At 46.5% G+C, this 24,299-nt stretch overlaps 2 protein-coding genes across 2 annotated transcripts in view; one reads left to right on the top strand and one right to left on the bottom strand.

Annotated features, from left to right (window-relative positions):
• Positions 1-14,505, top strand: part of LOC135260762 (solute carrier family 22 member 23-like) — a 43,093-nt gene extending 28,588 nt beyond the window's left edge. The window contains exons 4-10 of the mRNA XM_064346290.1: positions 1,811-1,979; positions 2,641-2,765; positions 3,650-3,752; positions 4,821-5,056; positions 6,543-6,575; positions 7,555-7,684; positions 8,771-14,505. Coding sequence (XP_064202360.1) covers positions 1,811-1,979; positions 2,641-2,765; positions 3,650-3,752; positions 4,821-5,056; positions 6,543-6,575; positions 7,555-7,684; positions 8,771-9,980 — 2,006 coding nt within the window. The 3' untranslated portion in view covers positions 9,981-14,505. The remainder of the gene's footprint in view (positions 1-1,810; positions 1,980-2,640; positions 2,766-3,649; positions 3,753-4,820; positions 5,057-6,542; positions 6,576-7,554; positions 7,685-8,770) is intronic.
• Positions 14,506-16,042: 1,537 nt separating this feature from the next.
• Positions 16,043-24,120, bottom strand: e2f5 (E2F transcription factor 5). Its single transcript, XM_064346291.1, has 9 exons — positions 23,739-24,120; positions 21,864-21,973; positions 21,259-21,420; positions 20,739-20,782; positions 19,872-19,936; positions 18,932-19,217; positions 18,304-18,477; positions 17,907-17,945; positions 16,043-17,608 (listed from the first exon to the last, which is right to left on the bottom strand). Exons 1-9 carry the CDS (start codon positions 23,877-23,879, stop codon positions 17,499-17,501), a joined length of 1,131 nt encoding a protein of 376 aa, XP_064202361.1. The 5' UTR covers positions 23,880-24,120; the 3' UTR covers positions 16,043-17,498.
• Between the last annotated feature and the right edge of the window lie 179 nt (positions 24,121-24,299).

Genomic DNA, 24,299 nt, shown 5'->3' with positions numbered 1-24,299 from the left:
TGGTCTAGAGAGAACAGTGCCCCCTGCTGGCCAGCTGATACCACTTCCAGCAACAATTTAGTCGTACCAGGTCATCTCCGATTAATCTCCAGTACATGTCCCAACCAGCACAACCCTGCTTAAATTAGGCAGTTATGCTCCACAATGGCATGACCACTACTGGCAGAAATTCTGACATCAGTAGTTTGAATCTTGACTCTGGCACAGCATATTATCCAGCGGCAAGAAGGGCTCCACAGATATCTAATATAGGACGCACGTGGCTTCCCTCTGCCTCAGTAACGTGCCTTTTAAGCCAGGCAGGGGTTGCTGTTCCTTGGTTTGCACCCGCATTGGAGCACTCCGCACGCTCACACCTGCAGTTTCAGCGCTGCCACCGGTGAGTTATGTGCCTCCCTCCTTCGATCGGTGCAAGCTCTCCTGTAGTACGCCGCCTGAATTGTGATGTGGGAAATAACCGTTGGCCTGTCGGGCAGCGTATTAGCACAGTTCAGTCACTGAATAAATAGGCACCCCCTCCAAAAATGAGTAAATGAATAAATGAAATTCCGTTGGAGTGTATTTGTTTGCCACCTGTGCAGTCTTCCATGTTGTTTGTTTTCACTAAGTGCCCCCCCTCCCCCCCCAACAACTGAGGAACCTTAGTCAGCAAAGCCTTCTCCTTATTCACTGTTGGTTTATTGCTTTGTGCTTTCAAGCGCACCAGTTCAGGTTTTTTTTAAATGGCTTGTTTGCAGGTTACGTAAGGAGGGAGGGGGGGGTGGGGGGGGGATGTTTTCAGGGTGATGATGCATTTTTAATAAAGCCAGCGAGCGGGGCCCGGCAGCGATAGGACTCACGCCCCAGCGCCGGCGCTGAATAGAGAGAATTATTCATGTCCTTAGTGCGGGGGCTCCTGATTGAGATTCCAGGGCTTATCGCCGGGACAGATTGGTGCTATTATCCGCCGTCGCATTACCCGGGCTCCGTCACCTTCAAACGGCCCATCTGGACCGTACCATCCTGTCGCAGGGGCGGGGGAGGAGGTGGCGGGATTCAACTGTGTGACACTCGGTTGTCCAAAAAACAAACCTGGAAAAGACCGTAGCGTTGCGAGAGGAAGTATCCGCGGGGAAAGGGTCGCCTCGGCCTGCTCAGACACTGAGGCACTTTCTCTGGCCGGGTTAGGGCCTCGCTGTGCTGAGAGAGGGACACCGGGCCGTGTTCCCCCGGCACGGGCTCCTGTGCACACTAATGAGCGGCGAATGAATCAGAGGTCTGTGAGACGGATGAACAGACGCTAACCTCACAGGAACGGTGTGCACATGTTGAGCGGAGAGCGTTTGTAACCGTGTCATTTTCCCCCTTCCCCTCTCTTTTTCTTTTTTTTTTATCTCCTTCTCTCGTCCCTCTTTCCCTCTTTCCCTCTTCCTCATCTGTTTCTCTTCTTTTGTCACTTTCACTCCAATTTTCAATCCCGTTCTTCCTTTCTCTTTCTTCTCTGTGTTGACTCTCCCACATCTTGCCCTTTCTCCTTTATTCCTCTTTATCTATTTCTCTTCTTTGTCTCCCTCTCTGGTTCTATTTCTGTTTGGATCATCCCCCTCCCTTTCTCCATCCATCCCCCCCCTTTCTCTCTCTCTCTTTCTCTCTCCCTACCCCCCCTCCTCTCTCTCTCTCTCTTCTCTCTCTCTCTCTTTCTCTCTCCACTCCCCCCCCTCTCTCTCCCTCTCTCTCTCTCTCTCTCTCCTCCTCCTCTTCTCTCTCCCCTCTCTGTCTGTCTCTCTCTCTCTGTCTCTCTCTGTCTCTCTCTCTCTCTCTCTCTGTGCAGGGATAGAGCTGTGTCTGCCGCTCTGGCGTTTTCGGGTCACCATGGTGGCTAACTTTGTGGTTCTGGCGGCGCAGCTCCTGATGCCCGGTCTGGCTGCCCTGTGCCGAGACTGGCAGATCCTGCAGGCCGTCATCATCTGCCCCTTCATCCTTATGCTGTCCTACATCTGGTGAGCGCCCGTACAGCCCCTGTCCCGCACTTTCTGGTACCCTGTCTGGTGCACTACCCTGTCCCGTACCGTCCTGTACCACCCTGTACCCTGTCCTATACACCCCATCCCTGTACCACCCTGTACCCTGTTCTGTACAACACACATCCCGCACGCTCCTGTACTGTCCTGTACCACCCCTTATTCCTGGTCGGGCTCACGGGTGGACTGGAACGTATCCCAGAATGCATTGGGCGAGAGGCGGGAATATATGGGTGTGTCCAATTACTTTTCCCTCCTGACCTCATTTCCTCCCCTGTCCCCCACTACCACTCCTCTCCTACCCAGAAGAATGAGGAGGAAAGGAGGGGAGGATACGAGTTCGAAGCCGCTTCGCCTGTATAGTTCTGTGTGCTTTGCATGTCTCCTCCAACATTGGGACACTGGTGGGAGGGAGGGCACAAAGATCGGTTTACGGGGCACGAAGGAGGCGTGGTGGTAGTGCAAAAAAGGAGGATAGGTTTTTTGAGTATTGGGACACGCCCTTCGTGTCTGCAAACAGCCATATTTGCACGACGCTGCCACACCTCCTTCGCTGGCTCCATGCGTTTAAACGTAAACAGTCGAGTCCTGTTTAAATTCGTCCAGCTGAGGTCGTTGAAGGTCGCTGTCCTTTGTGCAGGGTTTTCCCAGAATCCCTGCGCTGGCTTCTGTCTACGCAGCAGTACTGCCGCGCCAGACGGCAGATGCACCGAATTGCCAGGAAGAACAAGGTGGGCGGGACGGACACCGACGAACTATTCTCAGGCAAGACGCGGCGGACGAGCGGGAGGGGGCCAGCCTCGCCCTCGCTCGCTATTTTTAAATCCGTCACGGTTTTTAAAGCACCTTCTCCTCTGCGCTTCCCTTTGGAACGCCGGTTCTGCAATCTTGTTTTCACAGAATCCTCCGACACGAGCAGTAGGGAGAAAGCATTGCTATTAGCTGCTAGCTGTATAGTCACCTGGCTCTCTCCTCTCTTCTCTTGTGGTTGAGATGGAGAGGGTGAAGTGAACTGATGAAGCCCTATAGGTTTTCTTTCAATCAGACAGAAAGAGTGAGTGAGACAGTGTGTGTGTGAGAGAGAGAGAGATAGCTCACTGGGATTTGTCTCCATGGAAACTGCTCTGATCTCAAACTTTCACACTGGAATTGTGATGTGCTGTTGCCTGAAGACAAATTCCTGAAATGGCTGTAGTTCCCTCATACTGCTGTATGAACTACCGAAGACATTCTGACAACACCAGTATGATGATGATGATGATGATGATGATTTATGGGTGATGTATCAGATGCCAAAATGTGCCTGTGGTTTCACATACACAGTTCCTTTAGTGTGGTAGTGGAACTGTGCTCATTAATAGGGGTTGTCAGTTCAAACCCCAGGCAAGCAGTGCTCTTATGGAGAAAGAATAAATGTATTATTAAGACATTGTAGGACAGTGGTTCCCAACCCTGTTCCTGTAGTTCTAACATCCTTTAGATTTTAATTTCAACCCTAATTTGGCACCCCTGATTGTATTAAATGGCAGCTGAACGAGATCTCTAGCTGTTGAATGAGGTGTGCTTTTTTAGGGTTGGAGTGAAAATCTTTTCCCCTGTAAAGACAAAGTCGTTGACAGCAGCGTGTTGAGCGTCCTCTGCGTTTACAGAACTCCAAAACGAGAGCCAGAAGAAGCCCAAGAAGACGTGCATCGTGAAGATGGTGGGCACCAGGAACCTGTGGAAGAACATCGTGGTGCTCTGCGTGAACTCGTAAGTGTGTGCCCTCTCCCTGGCCAAGATTTCCTGCCCGCCCGGGGGTACCCTGGGGGTATCCTTGCACAGGCTTACTGTGAAAGATGGAGGTATTGATCCGCGTAATCGATGCGAGATCGATCCAAGGTTAGGGCCAAAGCGAGCTGTCAGTTCTCACCCAGACACAGCGGGAACAGGGACAGAGCAACGTAATGCATCATTATTGGTAGTACAATAGCGGGACAATGCTTATTGTAATTGGTGGAAACTACTTCCTGAATACTCACAAGCTACCCAAAAGAACAGTCCCATGGGCTTTGTTCTGTTGGTAGTTGCGCCCTCTGATTGGTGGAGCTCCTGTGTGTTTTCCGTCACTGAGGTAGCGCCACTCTGTCCTATCCCTGTCTTATTGCCACTGCCCCAGTCGCAGGGGTATTCACACACACACACACACACACACACACACAGAGCCATCACCTGCAGCTGTGCTGGATCTGCTATAGCAGGAAGTGTGGCGGGGTCAGGGGACACTTATCGCTGCTCCTGATAGTGCCGCTGTTGATGATGTGCCAGCAGAGCCTATGAATATTTCATGAGCTGCGCCCGTGGACAGCTGAAGAGAAACGTGCTGTCTGTGTGTGTGTGTGTGTGTGTGTGTGTGTGTGTGTGTGCGCCTGATCATGTGTGTGTGTGTGTGTGTGCACCTGTGTGTGTGTGTTTGTGTGTACGTGCGAGAGAGTATGCAGAAGCTGCTAGGTTCTTATTCCTTAGTTTTTCATCCACTTCATTTGTACTATTTTTCTCCCCTCCTCTTCTGCTGTCCTCTCTCTCCTCATTATCATTTGCTCCAATTTTACATTCCTCACTCTCTCTCTCATTCTCACTCTCTCTATCCCTCTCTCTCTCACACTGTCTCTCTTTCTGTCTCTGACTCACTCTCTCACTGTCTCACACACCCTCACTCTTTCTCTCTGTCTCACTCACTCTGTCCCCCTCTCTCTCACTCTCTCTCACATACCCTCTCCCTCTATCTCTCTCTCTTTCCCCCTCTCTCCCTCTCTCTCTATCTCTCTCTCCCTCTCTCAGACTCACAGGGTATGGGATCCATCACTGCTTTGCCCGCAGTATGATAGACCCCGAGGCGGGCAAGACCAGCGTGTTCCAGAACTTCTACGCGGACTACTACACCATGGCGGGCATCGCCGTGGCATCCTGCCTGGCACTGTGCCCGGCCGTGGGGTTCATGGGCCGCCGGGGGGGTCTACTCATGTTCATGATCATCACCGCCCTGGCGTCCCTGCTGCAGCTGGGCCTGCTGACCTGTGAGTGTACCCTAGTCTGCGTAAACACACACAGGCACACATACTGTACACGCAAACGCATACACACACACACACACGCACACACGCACACATACTGTACACACAAACACATGCACACATACAGTACACACAAACACATGCACACATGCTGTACACGCAAACACATGCACACATACTGTACACATAAACACATGCACACATACTGTACATGCAAACACATGCACACATACTGTACACACAAACACACGCACACATACTGTACACACAAACACATGCACACATACTGTACACACAAACACACGCACACATACTGTACACATAAACACATGCACACATACTGTACATGCAAACACATGCACACATACTGTACACACAAACACACGCACACATACTGTACACACAAACACATGCACACATACTGTACACACAAACACACGCACACATACTGTTCACACAAACACATGCACACATACAGTACACACAAACACATGCACACATACTGTACACACAAACACATGCACACATACAGTACACATAAACACATGCACACATACTGTACACGCAAACACACACACACATGCTGTACACGCAAACACATGCACACATACTGTACACACAAACACACGCACACATACTGTACACACAAACACACGCACACATACTGTACACACAAACACATGCACACATACTGTACACACAAACACATGCACACATACTGTACACACAAACACATGCATACATACTGTACACACAAACACATGCATACAGTACACACAAACACATGCACACATACAGTACACATAAACACATGCACACATGCTGTACACCACAACCACACATGTACCAACACATACTAGTACACGCAAACACACGCACACATGCTGTACACGCAAACACATGCACACATACTGTACACGCAAACGCATACGCACACACACACACGCACATACAGTACACACAAACACATGCACACATACTGTACACACAAACACATGCACACATACAGTACACACAAACACATGCACACATACTGTACACGCAAACGCACACACACACACACACACACACACACGTGCGCACATACAGTACACACAGCCCAAACCATGAAAAACAGCCCCACCCCAAAGAGTGTTCAGATACGTTTGGTCACATAGTGCACAAACGCGTGTGCGCACACACGCACACAGATACATGCACTACATGCACACACACACACACACACACAAAATACACATACATGCATGCAGATAAAAACACACACAGACATACATACACATACATACACACACACACACACACACAAACATACACAAATATGCACGCACACATATACACAGAGATGTACACATAAAAGCATGCACACATTAACAAAAACGCGTGTGCACACGAGCATGCACGCATGCACACGTCACCTGATTATCTTTGCATCCGTTAGCCTGTCTGTTCTAACGTCGCTCTTCTCTTCTCTCCTCTGCGGTGGCCTCAGTGCTGGGGAAGTACAGCTTTAAACTGAACATAGGTACGTCGCACGCGTCCCTCTCCCCTCTTTCTGAAACCCCTCTTCTGAGACAGCGCGGCTGTGTCGAGGGTTCATCTCTGAACCGCCGTAAGCACTCTCCAAACCGAGAGGAGAGAGAACCGAAGGGTCGGTGTTCGCGGAGGAGGAAAGCGGAGGAGTTTTGTAACCTGTGGCAAAAGGAGTTCACCTTGAAAGGGGAAGGACGTGAGAGAGTTTGCGAGAGCACGGTGTGCACTCGCTGCCAGAGGGGGTGTGCTGTGGCCTTCTGCGAGGCCTTTTTTGATGGATCTGGAGATTCATCCCACTTCAGAGAAAATGGCGGTTGACCCTAATCTCTTCTTTTGCTTTCGGTCCTCCAGCACACTCACTCTCAGAGTTGTGCAGTGCCAAGACCAGACACCTCAGTAATATAATCCCCCCCCCCCCCTCCGCATCCCAAACCACCCCCAGTCTTTTTTGTGTATTTCAAGCTTCAACTTTTAAGGCTTTAAATACATTTATAAATTCTCCCCGCAAATCCATTGCAGATCTGCATATGTAACGGATAACCCCTAAACTACAGCCTTTTTATCTGTTGACTTAATTATAATGTGCTTGTTTGCAAAATGTCAGTACACATTTGTAACTTTACTGCGTACTGTATACAGTAAATGGTAAATGGACTGCATTTATATGGCGCTTTTATCCAAAGCGCTTTACAATTGATGCCTCTCATTCGCCAGAGCAGTTAGGGGTTAGGTGTCTTGCTCAAGGACACTTCGACATGCCCAGGGCATACAGGGCATACAGTCTTTTTTAAATTTGCAGGTAAATAAGTGCAAGAGCAGTGCTGTATCAGGCTTGTACCTCTGATATCTAGCGAAGCTCATATCTGATCTCTGATATTTAGCGAGTGTGGATGTTGTGGCCGCCGTGCCTTTGGTGGGGCACCCCTGCGCTGCTGCATTACTGACGGTTGGGCCGGTGCTTCCCCACGCAGAGCAAGAACAGTCCGACACCCTGAACAAGAAGTTCTCCATCGCCTTCTCCATCATCGGCATGTTCTCCTCCCACGCCGTCAGCAACCTCAGCATCTTCTTCTGCGCGGAGATCACGCCCACCGTCATCAGGTGGGCACTCTGCAGGGGCGGGGCAGGGGGCGGGGTCAAGGTGATGGGGAGGGGTTAAGGGAAAAGCTGCCGTGGCAGGAGTGGGGGGGGGGGGGGGCGTGGTCGAGTTAACCTTGGGTGGTCAAGAGCATTCTTCCTCTGTCTCTGTTGGGAAGGGGGCCTTGTATTTGCAAAGCCTGCGCTTTTTATCAATGGTTTTCAATCATTAACTTCTAGTGCAGCTATCTCTTGTGATCTTGAATTGAGTGAGGGAACAATGACCAAAGGCCATTCTGCCAAGTTTTGAAACACTGGAGTAGGGCATGGGTACTGTGTGTGTGTGTGTGTGTGTGTGTGTGTGTGTGTGTCTGTGTGTCTGTGTGTATCCGCATGCCTTTGTGTGTGTCTGTGTGTCTGTGTGTATCTGCATGCCTTTGTGTGTGCACATGTGTATGTGTTTCCTGTATTAAAGCCCATTTTCCTTCAGCTGAAGTCCATGTATGATTTTATTTTTGTTTGTACAGGTAGATTTAGCTCTCCCTCATTCCCAGGCATGCTCTGCATTTGAGTGTAAAGACTGGCTCTATACCATCTTAACTGCATCTTTTTTACAAATTTATTTTAGGTCACCAATGTGACAAAGTACTTGAGTAATATCTCAGCAGCACCCCCTTGTGGTTATTAAAACACCTGCACCAATAGTGCTGAATTAAGAATAGTTTTTTTTTTGGTCATGTATACTGCAAGGTTCACATTGTTCTCTGTGGATTAATACAAACCAGGTTCAAATTGCAGGCAGGGTACTGCTGTTGTAGTCTTAAGGCACAGCCTGAATTGCTTGAGTGAAATGTCCTGCTATGTCCTGGGTTTTCAACAGATGCTCTGTGAAGGTACAGGAGGTTTAAAATAATATAATCAGAAGTTTAAAATAATATAATCATTTTAAACTTCTGATATGGGTTTCTGGGATGCCTTTGAGCCTGGTCAGGGATCCCTGGATCAACACTGGTTAGAATCCCTGCGCTATATAACAGCCAGTCCCATTGGATAAGAGTGTTTGGTTAGCTTTGTTTTCCTGATCCCTCATTGGCTCTCTGCTGTGTGCAGGGGCGGGGGGCTGGGCCTGGTGCTGGCCAGCGCGGGTTTCGGGATGCTGACGGCGCCCATCATGGAGCTGCACAACCAGAAGGGCTACTTCCTGCACCACGTGATCTTCGCCTGCTGCACGCTCATCTGCATCATCTGCATCCTGCTGCTCCCGGAGACGCGCTACAAGCCGCTGCCCGAGCACATCGGCGACGGCGAGGCCTGCGTCCGCCCCCCGCTGCTCGCCCCCAAGAAGGCGGGCGAGCAGGACCCCCTGCTCCACCAGGCGGAGCCCGGCGAGCGGGCCCGGGAGCAGGAGACCGCTCTGCGCGGGACGGACGAGCCCCGCGCCGTGGAGGACGTGTCCGTCTGCGTCGTCGGGACCCCGCCCCCCGGCACGGCGGTGGCCCCGCCCCCCTGCGTCGTAGAAGTCACGCCCGTCCGCTCGACGGGAGCTCCGCCCCCCTGCGAAGTGGACGCCGTGGGTCCCGTTGCTGTGGAAAACGAGCTCCCCAAGATGACTGGCGCAAACCCACCCAACACACCTCCTAGTACTACAGACATAACGCCACCTTCACCACCCTCTACTACAGACACAACACCACCCTCACTGCCCTGTACTACGGACACAACACCATCAACACCACCCTCACCACCCTGTGCTACTGATGCCACATCTCCCGATACTACAGACTCAAAATCTCCCGATTCAACAGACCAGAAATCTCCCGATACTAAAGACCCAAAATCTCCCAGTGCTACAGACCCCAAATCACCCAGTGCAACAGACCCCAAATCTCCCAGTGCTACAGACTCCAAATCTCCCAATGCTACAGACCCCAAATCTCCCAGTGCTACAGACCCCAAATCTCCCAGTGCTACAGACCCTAAATCTCCCAAGGCTACAGACCCTAAATCTCCCAGTGCTACAGACCCCAAAGCTCCCAGTGCTAAAGACTCTGTATCTCCCAGAGCTACGGATGCTGTTCTCCTTGGTGCTACGGACGCTCCGGCTACTTATGTTATAGACGCCGTTAACTCTGCTCCCACAACCCCCTGCGCTACGGGTGTGCTCGCCGACGCCCCCACTGATCCCGCAATCCCTCCAGCCAACGGCACTGCCACAGCAAACGCCACGCCCCCTTCCCTCAGCCCAGGCTCCGCCCCCAACGGCGGCACGGAAGGCGCGATACCGCTGAACGGCGCCGCCAACGGAGTGAGGTCGTCCTGATCGAACCCTCCCACGGCGGGGGGGGGGGGGGGGGGGGGGCGGGTTGGGGGTTTCGCCAGGGCGGCAGTTAGGAACCCAGGCTCCTTCGACAGGTGCCCGTCGCCAGGAAGGGGGCGCGGCCTGCGCAGGAAGACGACGGGCGAGCCGTGACCCGTCGCTGCCCTTTGTTCCTGCCTTTCGGCCCGTGTACAGCGCGACGGCGTGCTGCACACAGTGACGAGCGCCCTGAGTGTCATTTGCAGAGAGCTGGGCTGTGCCGTGGAGCAGAGAAGACCACAGTGCGGACGGCTTCGGTTTCAGCGGGCCCCGAAGTGAACGTTCGCTGACTTTCAGTATTAAATCCCGACGCAGTATGACTTCCGTGCAGAATTTCACCGTGTTTGTGGGGGGGGGTTCTTTCCCTTCATGTAAAACTGAATGAACATCCAAAGTCAAAAAAAAAAGAAAAACAAAAAAAAAAAAAACTGGCTTGTGTATAGTACCCCACGGAAGAATACAAATGTACATGCTGCAGTCATTTTTAATTTAATTTTATTTTTTAAAGTGCCATGATAGCATACACTGGGTATGGTTGTATTATTATGAAGCCTGATGTCATGATCTACATGTCCCAAAACTGAAGCAGGTCATTTTTTAGCAAAGATAAGTACATGAATCCATTCAGCCATTTTTAGTTTGTTCAATTCAGATCAGCTCTGAAAGCAGACAGATAAGGCTTGAACAAAATCAATAAATAAATGTAAAGACTACACAGTGCACATTGGAAGGATGGATAGCGAGTTTAATTACTCTTGCAAAGAATTATGATTTTGGTTGAGTGATTCATCTCTGGACTCAAAGTTTGACTAACTGCATCTCGGAGATCAAAGCAGCTGTCAGTAAACCGAAAACTTAATTGTTCACAAAGAACAATGAAACGATTCGTAATGAAAATGTTCTAAAACCATCTATGACCTTTTGATCTGAACTGACATTTAAAGTTCATCTTTATACTCGTTGATGCAGGACAACTCTGAAGTGGTGGGTAAAATGTCGTGGGTCTGTGATGTGATTCTTAAAATAAATTTTTTTAAATCCTGAGCTTTTAAAAGGCTGTTATAGTTAGGGCTACTTAGTCCCAGGTAATGAAGGGAACAAAACACCACACAGGCATTATAAAACCCAAATGGCGTGAGTTCTATTTGAATGAATTCTGGAAGTCGCCAAGCGCTGAACATTCAGTGAGCAAGCGCATCATGCTTGTGTGAACAGATTTCTGTAGGCTTTTGAGAGAAATCTGTTTGGTTTTCTTATTTCACATTCCTTGGGTTTTGCATTGAATTCTGAACAAGGAGCATTGCACCCAAACAGAACCATGGCGTTACAGTGCCGACACAATTCTGAAATGATTACCCCTCTCGAGTTCCATAGTTATGTCAAAAAAATGCCAAAAGAGGGCTACTTTCACTTTCTATACTTGCAATGATGGCTTGCTTTGTATGCTCTGGAGATGAGTTTGAACACTGTGTTGTTATACTGATTGTATAAGAAGACACAACTATTCACTCTTTCACAATGAACTTTTAGGCCTATACGTATGTGCATACCACACACAAATTATCTTAGTGATATCTGTCCTAGTGTGCTACAAAGGGGCTGGATTGTGCATTCATGTGTGTCATCCATTGCCTGTATACTCCATTCCTTAAATGTAATATCGGGTGCTAAACTGTCTCTCTTTGCCATTATGATGATGGGGTTCAGTTTAGAGGTACCGCTATTGAATGACATCTTGAACTTGGCTATTATTGTACTATTGAACACTGTAAGTGTTCTTCCTTCAAGACAAAGTAGGAGGGTGCAAATTAGGCTTATTCTTGTCAGTGTTGAGATGTAGGCAACATATGTGCCATTTTGTGTTACTAACGTCAAGCTTAAATGCCTAATATAAAAAACTAAGATAAAATAAAACTAAAAAGCAAAAACACAAATCTTTTAAATCATAATTTTCAAACTACCAGAGTCACATGGCCCGAGTATTAATTCTGTTGGATTCTGTCAGCGTGTTTGTTTGAATTTAATTGGCACTTTATCCATAGAGACAGGGAAAAAGCATGTATACTGTAGGGACTGGGAACATTAAAATGAAAATGAACATTTGATAATGTAAAAGGTGGAAAAACAATGCAATATGGAATATATATTTTTAATATATGTCAATATGTGTTATTGATTATGATTTAATCATTATAGCTGCTTCCAAATATGTATCCTATGAATATATTACAAAATATATTGTAAAATGAAATTATATTTTTGTAAATTAAATAATACATTCATAGCTTCATATTTATTTAAGCAGCTATAATTGGTTTTTGTAATCCATCGCTAATTTTGATATATATTTATTTAAATATATTCCTTATATTTATATTTCTTATATTACATTGGGCTGCTTATTTTTATTACATATTCACAATTAATACATTTTTCATTGTAGAGAGTGATGTTTAGCATCAACGGAGGAGTATAATTGCAATTAAAGAGATGCATCTGAAATGAATTTGTTCCAGTAGGAACACCTAATTATGTTTTTTGATCTTGGCCAGGGCTGTGAGGGCAGCAAGCTCGGCCAGGACTAGTGGCTGTCAGTGGGCGCAGTCACATCCACTTATTATCCAGTGTTTTAATGGGAGGACGCTGGATCAGTTTAATTAGTAAACCACTGTTTACAGAACTGTTCTTGGAAAATGATGTTGTACTGTATGGAGTTTTTGTTTCATTGTTATTTTGTTTTATTGGTCTTGGTAAATTCACATCATGTTTTATCTTGTTGCTGCTTAGGCTGTTTGTAACTAAGCTTGTGTTCAGCGGTCAACATGTTAAGGCAGAAATTTCTAAACCTGTTCCTGGGTTCCCCCATATGGACCAGGACTTAGCGGTCAATCACACAGTAAACTTTTTTAAAAATTGAAATTGTATTAGTTGCTGATTTTAAGATAAAAAAAAACAAAACAAAACAAGCCCCTTGTCTCTCCAGGACCAGGGTTGGGTAGCCCTGCATTATGGGCATTCAACAGAGGTGCTGATGGGAAATGCCCTAGATAGAGTGTTGAAATGCTCCACAAACCCTTAGCATGGACTTCACCTCCCATGAGCACCTCTGGTATATGTGTGCTTATCAAACTCACCCCTGATGGGTCAAACAGAGCAATATGTTTATTTTGAGACGTGTCACTACACAGCTACAAAAGAGAAGCTGTACAGCTTCCTTCCATGCCTACCGCAGTTACAGGTATAGCATTGGTTTATCCAACTGATGACATCACATGGCAAAACACCAATCTATGCTGGCTGTTGACTGAAGGCCAGTGTTTCCCATCTCTGTGTTTCCATATTCACAATTTCTAACCTGGATTAAATGATATTTTAGATGTGAACATGTTCGACTAACATGTTCGAAGTAGTCTTGATAATGAGCAGCATAAATGACATTGAATTCTGTGCAGCAGTCCCATTCAAATCAAATTTGATTTTGCATATGCTTAGATTGCCATTTTTATTATTCAATAAATATTTCTAAGGATTATTTTTGTTTCTAGAAAATTCTCATATTAAATTGAAAGCAAGAATTGCAGGGGATTTTTTGTAAGCATTGCCTTCAAAATGTTTTGTAAAGACTTAAGAGTATGGATATGGTTGTGAAAGTGAATGCAGGTTACCCGTGGCTTCTAGTAGGCTACCTTGCTTAGGTTTAAAGCCCATAAACGATATCAGGACACTGATACTGAGTAGACACAGATGAACCGGATGGTGATTACATCACGCTGAATAAGATGCAACACATTTCTCACTGTAAAAGAAATAAAACTTATTTTGCTGGGGCGGTTTTCAAGGACAGTAGGCTACTAGACTTCTCTCCACGATTTTTCAGTGATGATCATTCACTGCTTGCAGAGAAAAATGGCTTTCCTGTGCATTATGCCATTATTTCTGAGCACTAAGTTTTTAATTCATCAGGACCATGTGTGGCCAGGTAAGGCTGGTCACACAGAGAGAAAGAAACCGTATCTGCATTCAGATAATTCAGATCTGTAACTCCCAATGAGTTTAATAACTTGTGAGCATGCAATACAAAGATTATGCTTCCACCATTGTGTGGTATTCATCAAGTCGCGAGTACCACATGAGAGCATCTGTACAGGTACTTAAGCCAAACTAGGTTTCTTACATAAGGTTTGTGTACGTCTTTTTAAATGTAACGTGACCTCCCCCACTTTCTTAAAAAAAATAAAAAATAAATACATAGTGACATACTGAGTGGGGGGTGGGGTTTCTGTAAATACCTGTGACGCCATCACAGTGACTCATGCAGTCTTAAAAGAGCCTGAAACTTGAAGTGGAATGTGTTTCTTCTGTTCACCAACCGGAACGGAACGGGGAATGAATGTAAATCGCGTGTTGATTGTCCCGGTTTTTAATGATGCACTTGTACATAAGCCGCACATCGTTGTAATAAAGCTCTTTATTTATTGATCACTTATAATTGTATACTGTTGGACTGATTTGTCCCCGAGGACGTCTGGACTATGAGCGGGGCAAGGTTTAAAATGGAAGTTCATTCCGAGCACAAGTAGTTACTTCCTATTAAGTATTTTATACGTGTCAATTTTAATTTCTATCATTCACAATGGCTGGTAATCAATTTCAGTGACAAATCAAACCACTTAACCTCAAAATCCAAATAGTAGTAATAATAGTCTGTGGATATTCAACACAAAATGTTCTCAATGTTACTGAAATATTTTAGCAATGTTATAACAACACTGAGAACATTTTGTGGAACCCTGGATAGCCGGACATGCTACACTTCTGTGTTGACTGCTGAATCTTCTCTTCTGCGGTTCTGGGGCCTCATTTATAAAACTGTTCTTAGATTTATACTTGAACTTAGTCTTAAGATCATTTCCGACGGTGTGCTTATGTTTGATTTATAAAAGATACTGAGCATAAAAAACCTTGCTTACTCAGGTTCTAAGAAGCCCATTTGTAACTTACGCACCTGTGATCTATAAATCTCAACGGCACCTGAACATGCCTTACAATCAGTGATTTCCCTTTATGTAATGCTAGGACAAATGAGGGTTTAGTCAGGAATAACCATGGACCAAAAGAGAAAAGCAAACTTTTTGGAAGAAGAGATCACGGCGATAGTAGAGGAGATTGAAGACAGGCAACACGTATTATTCCGTGGACTACATAGTGGGTTGACAAACAATTAATTCCTCACACCTTTAATTGATAATTCCTATCAAATTGTTCATAAAACTAATGCAAAGTTCACCACAGGCTTGGACGCATATACGTCCCAAACTGCAATACCCCTACATAACCAGCAGGAAAATCACTTGCGTCAAGTCTAGACTTTGCATAGAGATAAGATCATTTCCAACTCAAAGTAAGGTTTTATAAATAACTACTTATACGTGGTTTTCTGCGTAAGTCATACTTAAGATCAAAATTGATCTTAAATCCGTTTTATAAATGAGGCCCCTGGAGAAAATCAATGGACAGCTGAAGCATTACACCATTAGAAAAAGACCCATTGCAATGTTCCCTACCCAGTACCGGATCATGGTTCCTGACTGTACACCCTTTCAGATTTCTGTGAGATTGACACAGTATTCATTGTTCTCTCCAGTTGGGTATCACTTTTTTAGAATAAGGACAGAGGACAATCTGATTAAAAGGACGACCCTTAGTTACGTGCGAGAGATCTTGCAAACTATGGGAGGAAGATTAAATATTGACCTTAAAAGAAAAGAATGATTAGTAGTTAAACCCATTGTTAAGGAGACCCTACTGTTCCCCAAGAGGCATTGCACACGTACAAGTTTCATTTGGTTGTGTAATATATCAAACTCAATTTTCTTCGCATTAGTTTTTGGACACAGTTTAAATAATGGTTTTAAAGGGTCTAGTTCAGACTAATGCTACACATTGGTGGTGGATAAGGAGAGTTCCCACATCACCGTATAGCACTTTCAGTGTTCGGAAAAGTGCTATATAAATACAATGATTCATTCATTTCAACCACACCAATAAAGACAAGGCACCATGGCATGTTTTTTTAATTCTTTTTTTAAATTTTATATATATAAAATTTTTGTCCAATAAAAATGTGCAAAAACTAAAATACAAAAACAGTCCTCTTGATTAGGGACAAGAAAAGAAAAAACCCTGGAAGTTTTTAGAAAAGTGCTGGAAAAGGCAGTGTTTATAGACAGCAAGCAGTGAACATCGAAAAAGCCAGGCCATACAAAAACAGAAAGGCAGCACACAAAATGTACACATGCTTATATTAAAGTACAAAATGAATTTTTCTTAAATCTGTAGGTAAACACATTTAGAGTGAACTAAAGAAACCTGAAAAATTACTCCAAACATACAGAAAGTCTCAATTATGGCAGTGCGACATCGATATAGGGGAAAGGGGGGGGGGGGGGACACATTAGACCTGTTCAACACAAAAACTGAATGATTGCGATTGCTTCAGTTTCAAATCCTTCAGACTGAACCAGGGCTGGGGGAAAGAAAAAAGAAAAAAGTGGGGATGTAGACCATATCAATACGTATACTGATACTTCAATGCTCAAACACCTTTAACACAGCTAGACCACTGACTCTACAGCTCAGCCGCTTTGTCTGGCAAAATCTGTCCTTTTCACAAACTTTTCTTCCCCTTTGTACTTCTTGTACTTGTGGACAGTCACACTATTTAACTAATTTTGTGCAAAAATTATGGGGAAGAAAGCAAACGTATAAACTCAAAATTGAAGACAAAGCACCATAGCTACAACCATAACTCCCCCACCCACAATAAAGGGTGAAGTAAGAGAGGCATGTGTGTGTATGTGTGTGTGTGCGTGCATGTGTGTGTCTTATTTTTGACACGCCTGCAGGCAGACTGCAGCCAGATCACAAATGCACACATTGAACAGCTACAACGTTTTCTCCTTCACTAGCCTGTGAGAGACAGCTCCTTCACTGAGCTCCTTCATTTTCTACAAACCTTCACAGACCAGTCCTCCACTTTCACAGGCTGCTCTTCCTTGGCAAACACTGATCAGCGATGAGGGGGGGGGGGGGGGACGACCAACCACTGGGTCAGGAGGCAGCATGCATCGAAGCTCTGACGCCCAGAGGCGCCAGACTCCAAGTCCCAGAGGGCCGCAGCGTCTGCAGGTTCTCTGAGTTTCAGTACTAAAGCGCTATGCTCAAGGCACTGATTGACTATAGAGTCCACACACCTCGCTTCCCAGGGCCTAAATTGGCTGCTGATCGAGAGGAAACCGCAAAAAACCCGCAGACGCTGTGGCCCTCCCGGGGACTTGCGTTTGACACCCCCGTTTCCCACCAACTCAACTTAAAGCAGTCGGTCACCCGAACAAGAGGAAAAATAAAACAAAATAAAAGGAAAAGGAAGCAGGCCATAATGGAAGGGACTGGGGCTCAGCGACACAGAGCTTCCTCTCCTCTTCAGTAGTTGAGGATCTGCACGTCGAACAGGTCGCAGACCCCTTCGTTGTCGTCCAGGTTGAAGTTGTAGTCGACGCCCGGGGTGGGCGAGAGGCGCAGCAAGGGGAACACTGAGAGAAGAGGAGGGCGTTACGGATTCCCCCGACACTTGGCTTACAATACAGTTGGGTCAGTAGCAGCTGTGCAAACTGTTCAAATGAAGTTTCTGTTCCTGGTCTCCCGGGCATAGACCAAGCACACAGAGGACTGCTTCTGAAAGTCCAATTAGCCCAACGGAGCAACAAATTTGGGCAGGTTTTTCAGTTTAACAAATGACTTTTGCACGAGGCATTTAAACATCCTACTCGCAAAAAGTTTAATAAATACTGCCGTCACCAACCAGCCATGGAGAAAAGAACGCACACTCACCATCAGAGGACATCAGCTCATCGATTAGATCCGCAACTCCTGGGAACAAACGACAAAACCAAAATGACTCCGTGAAGTAGCAACAGGCTAAGACATGTCAGTCAAATCAGGAAGCCAGGAAGCCCGCCCCCCCGCCCCCCCGCCTCTCTTTCACCTGCCATAAATCCATTAAAAAAAAGATCCGTTTGGACGGGCTTGAAAAGAGACAATGCCTGGTTAATGACATTGCTGCAGGGTTATTTTCGCAAGAGTAACAAATTAACTTTTACAGCTACAAATCATTTCCTCTGTCAATAATGAGCATGTATTTATGCCAGTAAAGCGTGAAGGTTTATCTCTACAGAGCGCTAAAAGCGGGTCACGTGGGGGGGGGGGGGGGCTGAAGGAGGCGCCCCACCCTCTCTCTCCTCCTTCAGCTGGTCGGCCGTGTTGAGCTTCAGCAGGCTCCCCACGTCCAGGGGCAGCAGCGGCTGCAGCCCGGGGCCCCCGCCTTCCTCCGCCTCCGAGACGACCGGTGGGCAGGCCAGGGGGTCCGACATCATCAGGCAGGAGGCCGGCTGGGGGTTACAGTCTGAGGAGGAAGAGGGAGGAGGAAGGGCTTTTTCCGACAACTGGACGTACAGATTTTCCATGCGTCAGAGCTCACGAGCATCGGTTCAGGGATTTGAGTAGATCCGAAATTCTGCACTCAAACCCATACATGCCAAGCAACCACTCCGGCTCTCATTGGTTAGGTCAGGGCAGTCCAAACCTGCTCCTGGAGATCTACCGTCCTGTAGGTCTTCACTCCAACCATAACAAAGCACACCTCATTCAACAGAAAGAGATCTTGCTGATCTGTTAATTAGTAGAAGCAGGTGTGCAAACTTAGGGCTGAAAATGAAAACTAACGGGACGGCAGATCCCGTTGGAACACGGTTGGGTAGCGCTGATCTAGGTGGACTGTCAATCACATGAATCAGTTTTTGAATAGGAATAGGCTCCGCCCCCCACAACCCCCACATTCTGCCTTATGATGAACTCACCCATCTGCAGGTCAGAGACAGAGCTGGGGGTGAGGAGCTGCTGCTGCTGCTGCTGCTGCTCGGACAGCGCCCCCTTGTGGTCCGGCCGACACAGGTCGCCGGCGGGATACTTCTGCGCGCTGTCCGGGGGGGTGAGGGGCGTGGCCACGGCCGAGATGTCGTCGGGGGGCGGGACGGAGAACACCACGGGCCTGGAGGAGGTGGTCTCGCGGTTGATCAGCATGACCTGAATGGGAGCCGACTGGCTCCTGAGGTTGACCTGGTACTTCTTCTGACCGCTTTGGCCCTGGGGGGGGGGGGGGAGAACGGGGGGGGAGCAGGTGATTTGGAGGTGAACTGTTCCCCCCCCTCGGGAGAAAGGGCGCGGCTGGGCACTGCCGAGCAGGTGCCCGAATCAAGGCCAGCGGAGAGAACTCACAGCCCATCCAAACAAACCCTCTCACCAGGCTGATGTTTGTTCCACAGAAACAAGCACAGCTGAGGTTAGTATAGGTCTATGGTCCTCAACCCTGGGCCTGGTGAGCTGCAGTGTTTGCTGGCTTTTGTTTAAAATTTGGCAATCAAATTTTACCCAATAAACCAGGCGAGGCGAGTTAACCGTGTAATGGACACTTCAAATTGTCAATTGTGCTAAATTATCAAGTAACACGTAAACAAGTAATTCAGTAACAACAAATACCAGCAGATACTGTACCTCTCCAGGCAGCAGCCTACCAGCATTATGCATGTACTGTATAAGGTCTAATGAGAGGACAGGTCTGGCTTAAAAAGAGTTCCCAAAAAACATTCAATCCAAAACCATTACAGTAACCCGCGCCCTCCCACCTACTATCTGTCCCCCCACCAACCCACCCCCTACTCACAGCTGAAACCCAACCCCACCCCTGCCCCTCAGGTACCACCACATTTCAACCCCCCCAGCTTCCCCACAAGAACATACCATCTCCGGCACGGGCACCTCCAGCTGAGTTCCAGAGGGGGCGATGACAGCCAGCAGGGTGTCGCCTTAATCGTTTTACAGGGAGCAGAGCGCACATTAGAGACCCCAGCAGGCCCGCAAACAGACACCACATTAACTCATCTCACATTAGACCATCACAACAGGCAGCTCTGCTGTTGCCACGGTGAAATCACGACTCGCGGCAGACAGGTGAAGCCAGCCGCCTGGCAGTCCTGATTAAGACTAAGCGCTTCGGCCCAGTCTGCTGCTGCCTTTTTTATTTTTAACCAATGGTTTCCAAACAAGCGCAAATCAAGACCAAAGTCTTTCTTTCGATGTTGAATACTGATACACTTAGCCCACACAGGAGAACATATATACGCAAACAACCAACCAAAATGTTAACACTGTCCTCAGTTAAACCCTTCCGTCTCACCTGCCGGTTTTTTAAAAATGTGGTTTGACCCATCATGCACCTTTCAGCTACACTTCAGACTGCAGTCACTCGGGGCACTACCGTACAGTGTCATTTCCCATAGCACAAAGGGGGCCAGTTTTTTCTTTTTTCCTTCTTTTTCTTTTTAACATTTACCAGGTAGGTAAATGTTAAAAAGAGGTAGAGGCTCGATTCTCTCATATCAACTGATCTGGGGCATCAAGGCAGTTAGGGGAACATGACGCATTGTGTAGCTAATCAAACGCAGATACTGAAAACATTGTATATAGGCCCAAGAGCCTACACCTTATGTAAAACTGTATCTAGAAACTGAACTGTTACAACACTGGCATATCCAGCAGTACATTACACAGCCAATCAATTACTACTGCCACTGAGAAACATGCTTTTCAGCATCGAAACCAACTTACCGTTGAAGGCGTTACAGATATCTTCATGTGTAACATATTTGAATGTATGCAACAATTAAGGATAATAGAACTGTGTCTTGCAGTAATGCACGAGAAAAAAAAACAGTGTTAAGACAAATCTGTTAAATCATTATCCAAACAGATAACCATCTATATAAACATTAGCTTCCTTTCCACATTTCTCTTACCATTAACCTTATGAAACGGGGCTTAGTCAGTAAAGACACTCAAAAGTGCAAGTTCCAGGCCGCACAATTTTTAGTGTAAAATGAACTCTAATATTGTTTCGCAAGCCCAAAAAGGGATGATATGTACTCTATCAGAGTTAAAAGAACTCTAACAGGGTAGATTTTACAATAAACACTTTGTGCAGAGCAAAAGACAGATTGAGAAAGCAAATCAGCAGAGCTTATCCAGGATCATTTTAGCCTTCCAGCTCATAATGGAAAACTGATCTGAGATCAGTGCTATGACAGCGAGCCGCGCCACTGGCCAGCGGCGAGGGGCGGGCGGAGGATATCGGCTGTCCACGGGGTCCTGGGTCATGCTCTCGATGCTCTGCTGCAGCCAGGCCTTCTGGCTGTCCAGCTCCTGCTCCCTCAGCTCCAGCTCAGCCATCTGGGCCTTCAGGAACTCCACCCGCTCCAGGGTCTCTTTGGTCTGGCAGCCCGAGTTCTCGCCCCTGGGGAGGGGGTGGGCAGGGGGGGCAGCCAAAAAAAAACAACGGGGTGGGGGGTAGGGGACAAGGTAGTTTAGCAATGACATTTTGCATCAAGGAAACACACTTGACTCTGCAGTGACTGATGATTTTTGTGGAATGGAATTAATGCCCAGACCATGTGCTGCCCAACTCCTTAGCACTGTCTGCACAGCACACTGCTTGACTAGGCAGTGAGTAACACCATGCTGGTGAGTTAGCAAGAAAGATGGATGCATTTCACTCATTGTGAAGGTTTTCTGTAGACAATATTCCCAGACTTAGCCTATAAAGAACTTGTACTGATTATTTTGAAACTTTCCCAGAGGGAAAACATGAACACGGATTTCATGGACCCTGAAAACCCTGAAAAGAGCCAACCAAACACCTTTCGGATAACAAAAACGGTGCTGTAGCAGCCGACTCACTTCCACTGGATGATATTCTTGGTTTTCTTCTCGATGAGTCCCACTCCCTCCAGGACATTGGTGATGTCATATATCCGCCGCTTCTGTCGCACTGCGAGGCTGTCAGCGGCCTGTTAACGGAAACACACAAAATGGCCGTTCTGGAAACATCTCTGCCTCGCTAAGAAATGCAAAAACCCCATTCCAGGATTTCATGCCAGGTTCTGCTCTTTTGCTCTTTGTTATTTAACTAGACTATTCATTTATGTGAAATACATTTTAGATAAATTTACTAATGAACTCAGCTTAAAGCTGCTTGTGTGTCCTTGGTAACATTTTACTGTGCCTAGATCAATAAGTGGTACCAACTCATCTAATTAGTGAGTTCAGCCTGGGTATTTTGTGCAGACAGAAGCTGCTGTTAAATTCAGAGACGGAAACAGCCCTCCAGCAGCAGGAGTCTCCACCCCTGAGCAGCAAGGATAGAAGGAAAGTTGGAAAATGGCATAACATTAGCCGGGTGTAAATCAACCTACACCAAAAGAGAGGGTGTAGTGTAGAAGATTTATCAAATAAATTAATAGCCTAAATGTGATTGGCAGGATTCACAAGGTAGTGGTGTGCGAGTGTGTATGTGTGTGTGTGAGAGAGAGAGAGAGAGAGAGAGAGTGCGAATGTACATGCACACGAGTGCTTACTCTACCATGCATGATGGAGTTTCAGTTAATATGAGCGAAACTATGAGGAAATGCAGAGGTGAAAATGGACACTTTCATTAAGATGGGCCCCAGTGCACGCATGCAGGCATTTCCCCCGCACGGGAAAACAAAGGCGGGCTGTAGACCAGGAACACGGTAATTACGTGGGGAGAAGTACTGAAGAAGGAGGGGAAAAAGAGAAGAAAGACACTGAATAAATACTGCCCTTCCCTGTCTGAGGTAGAGAAGAGGGAGAGGTTTAGGGTAACAGTGAATGTAAACTTCCATTTATTAAAATAAATAAATACACTCATGCACTTCTGGGGAAGTCTACAATGCATATAGCGTTCCAATAAATGTGCCTTGGATTCAGTACAAGCCGATGTGCATCCCAGACCTCAGATGAGGTCAGGATTGAATTAAAAATGAATGGAAAAAATTATGAAAAGGGTAAAAGGGTCGTCAGCCTGGGGGATTCCAGGAGTAAGGGATGTGTGGAAGTTTCAGTGTAATATAAACAGCATTAAATAGTAGATGGTGAGGTAAAAATAAATATTTTTTTATTTCTTAAAAAATGTTCAGCATACAGTTACTTTAGTTAGACAGTTACTAAACTTCAGCTTGACAACTTGACGCACAAAGCAGCCCAATGAATGGACGCATTCGGTAAACAAAACGTTGCTTTGTGGGGCTGATGGGATTTGTAGTTCAACAAAATAGGTTATTCAGTGAGACTAGGCTGCGTCGGACTTCATCTTCCATCAAACCCGTGGCCAAAATTGCGCAACGTTTTCCAACTGAACTCGCCCTCAGGTAAAACAAATCACTGCACCTGCTCAAGAGGAGCAATCTGCGCGAGTCAAAAGCCGAGGAAATTAGCTCGCTAGGTAGTTGTAGGTAACAGAAAACCACACGCCGTTGGTTGCTGCACCACTCATCATTCACAAAATAACGTGAACACAAACTATATCTAAACAGAAACTGCAAGACTCTAGTTTAATCTAAGTTATGCCATCAAGTACCTGCACTTAGACGTCAGTTTCTTTGTTCGCTTCTTTCATCTCTGCAGCATTAGCGAATTCAGCTAATGGCTAGCTAACGATAGTTGAGCCAACCAACTAATTTTAACTTAGAAAATGTAAGCGAACCCAGTATTGAGAAAACTGATTAGCGACTGAAAATAATGAAGTAAACTGACCACTTTGAGATCAAGCACGCCGTCCTTAGCTTCTTGAAGTAGCGTCACAAACTTAATGGTGAGGAGACCCAAACTTTTCTCATGGCGACTCGACCCGTTTGGTGTGCCGTTCTGCAGGCTCGAGCTCACAGACTCAGTCATTGTCTCGAGCTCCAGATCTCCAAAGTAGTTTCCTTGTAGTTTAGCTCAGTTGTCCAGACGAGGTTCGAAGGCAGCAAGAAGCCGAAATGTCTCCATTCAATATATAGCTAGCTGAGTATTTACCTCAGGCTGCAGCTTCTCGTCTCGTAGTTCGAGGGTTTTTAAATGAAAGGAAGTGACGTTAGATTACCATTGCCTTGGCAACCACGGCTCACTAGTGGCACACCCCCCCCAAAAAAAACAGACAGTTCACTCCTGCCTTATTTTCGAACTTTTTCTTTGATTGGGGTAATAATGGTCAGTTACTACTTCTGACAAATCATCTCGTGTAGATGGGGCTCCAATCAGAGGCAGTCATTCACGCCAACTCGACGCTTAGTTCAATGACGCGGATGGCTACAACTTGCAAGAACCAACTAT

Source organism: Anguilla rostrata, chromosome 8 (genome assembly GCF_018555375.3).
Source record: "Anguilla rostrata isolate EN2019 chromosome 8, ASM1855537v3, whole genome shotgun sequence".
NCBI classification, from domain to species: Eukaryota; Metazoa; Chordata; class Actinopteri; order Anguilliformes; family Anguillidae; genus Anguilla; species Anguilla rostrata.
This window is presented reverse-complemented; position numbering and strand designations above follow the sequence as displayed.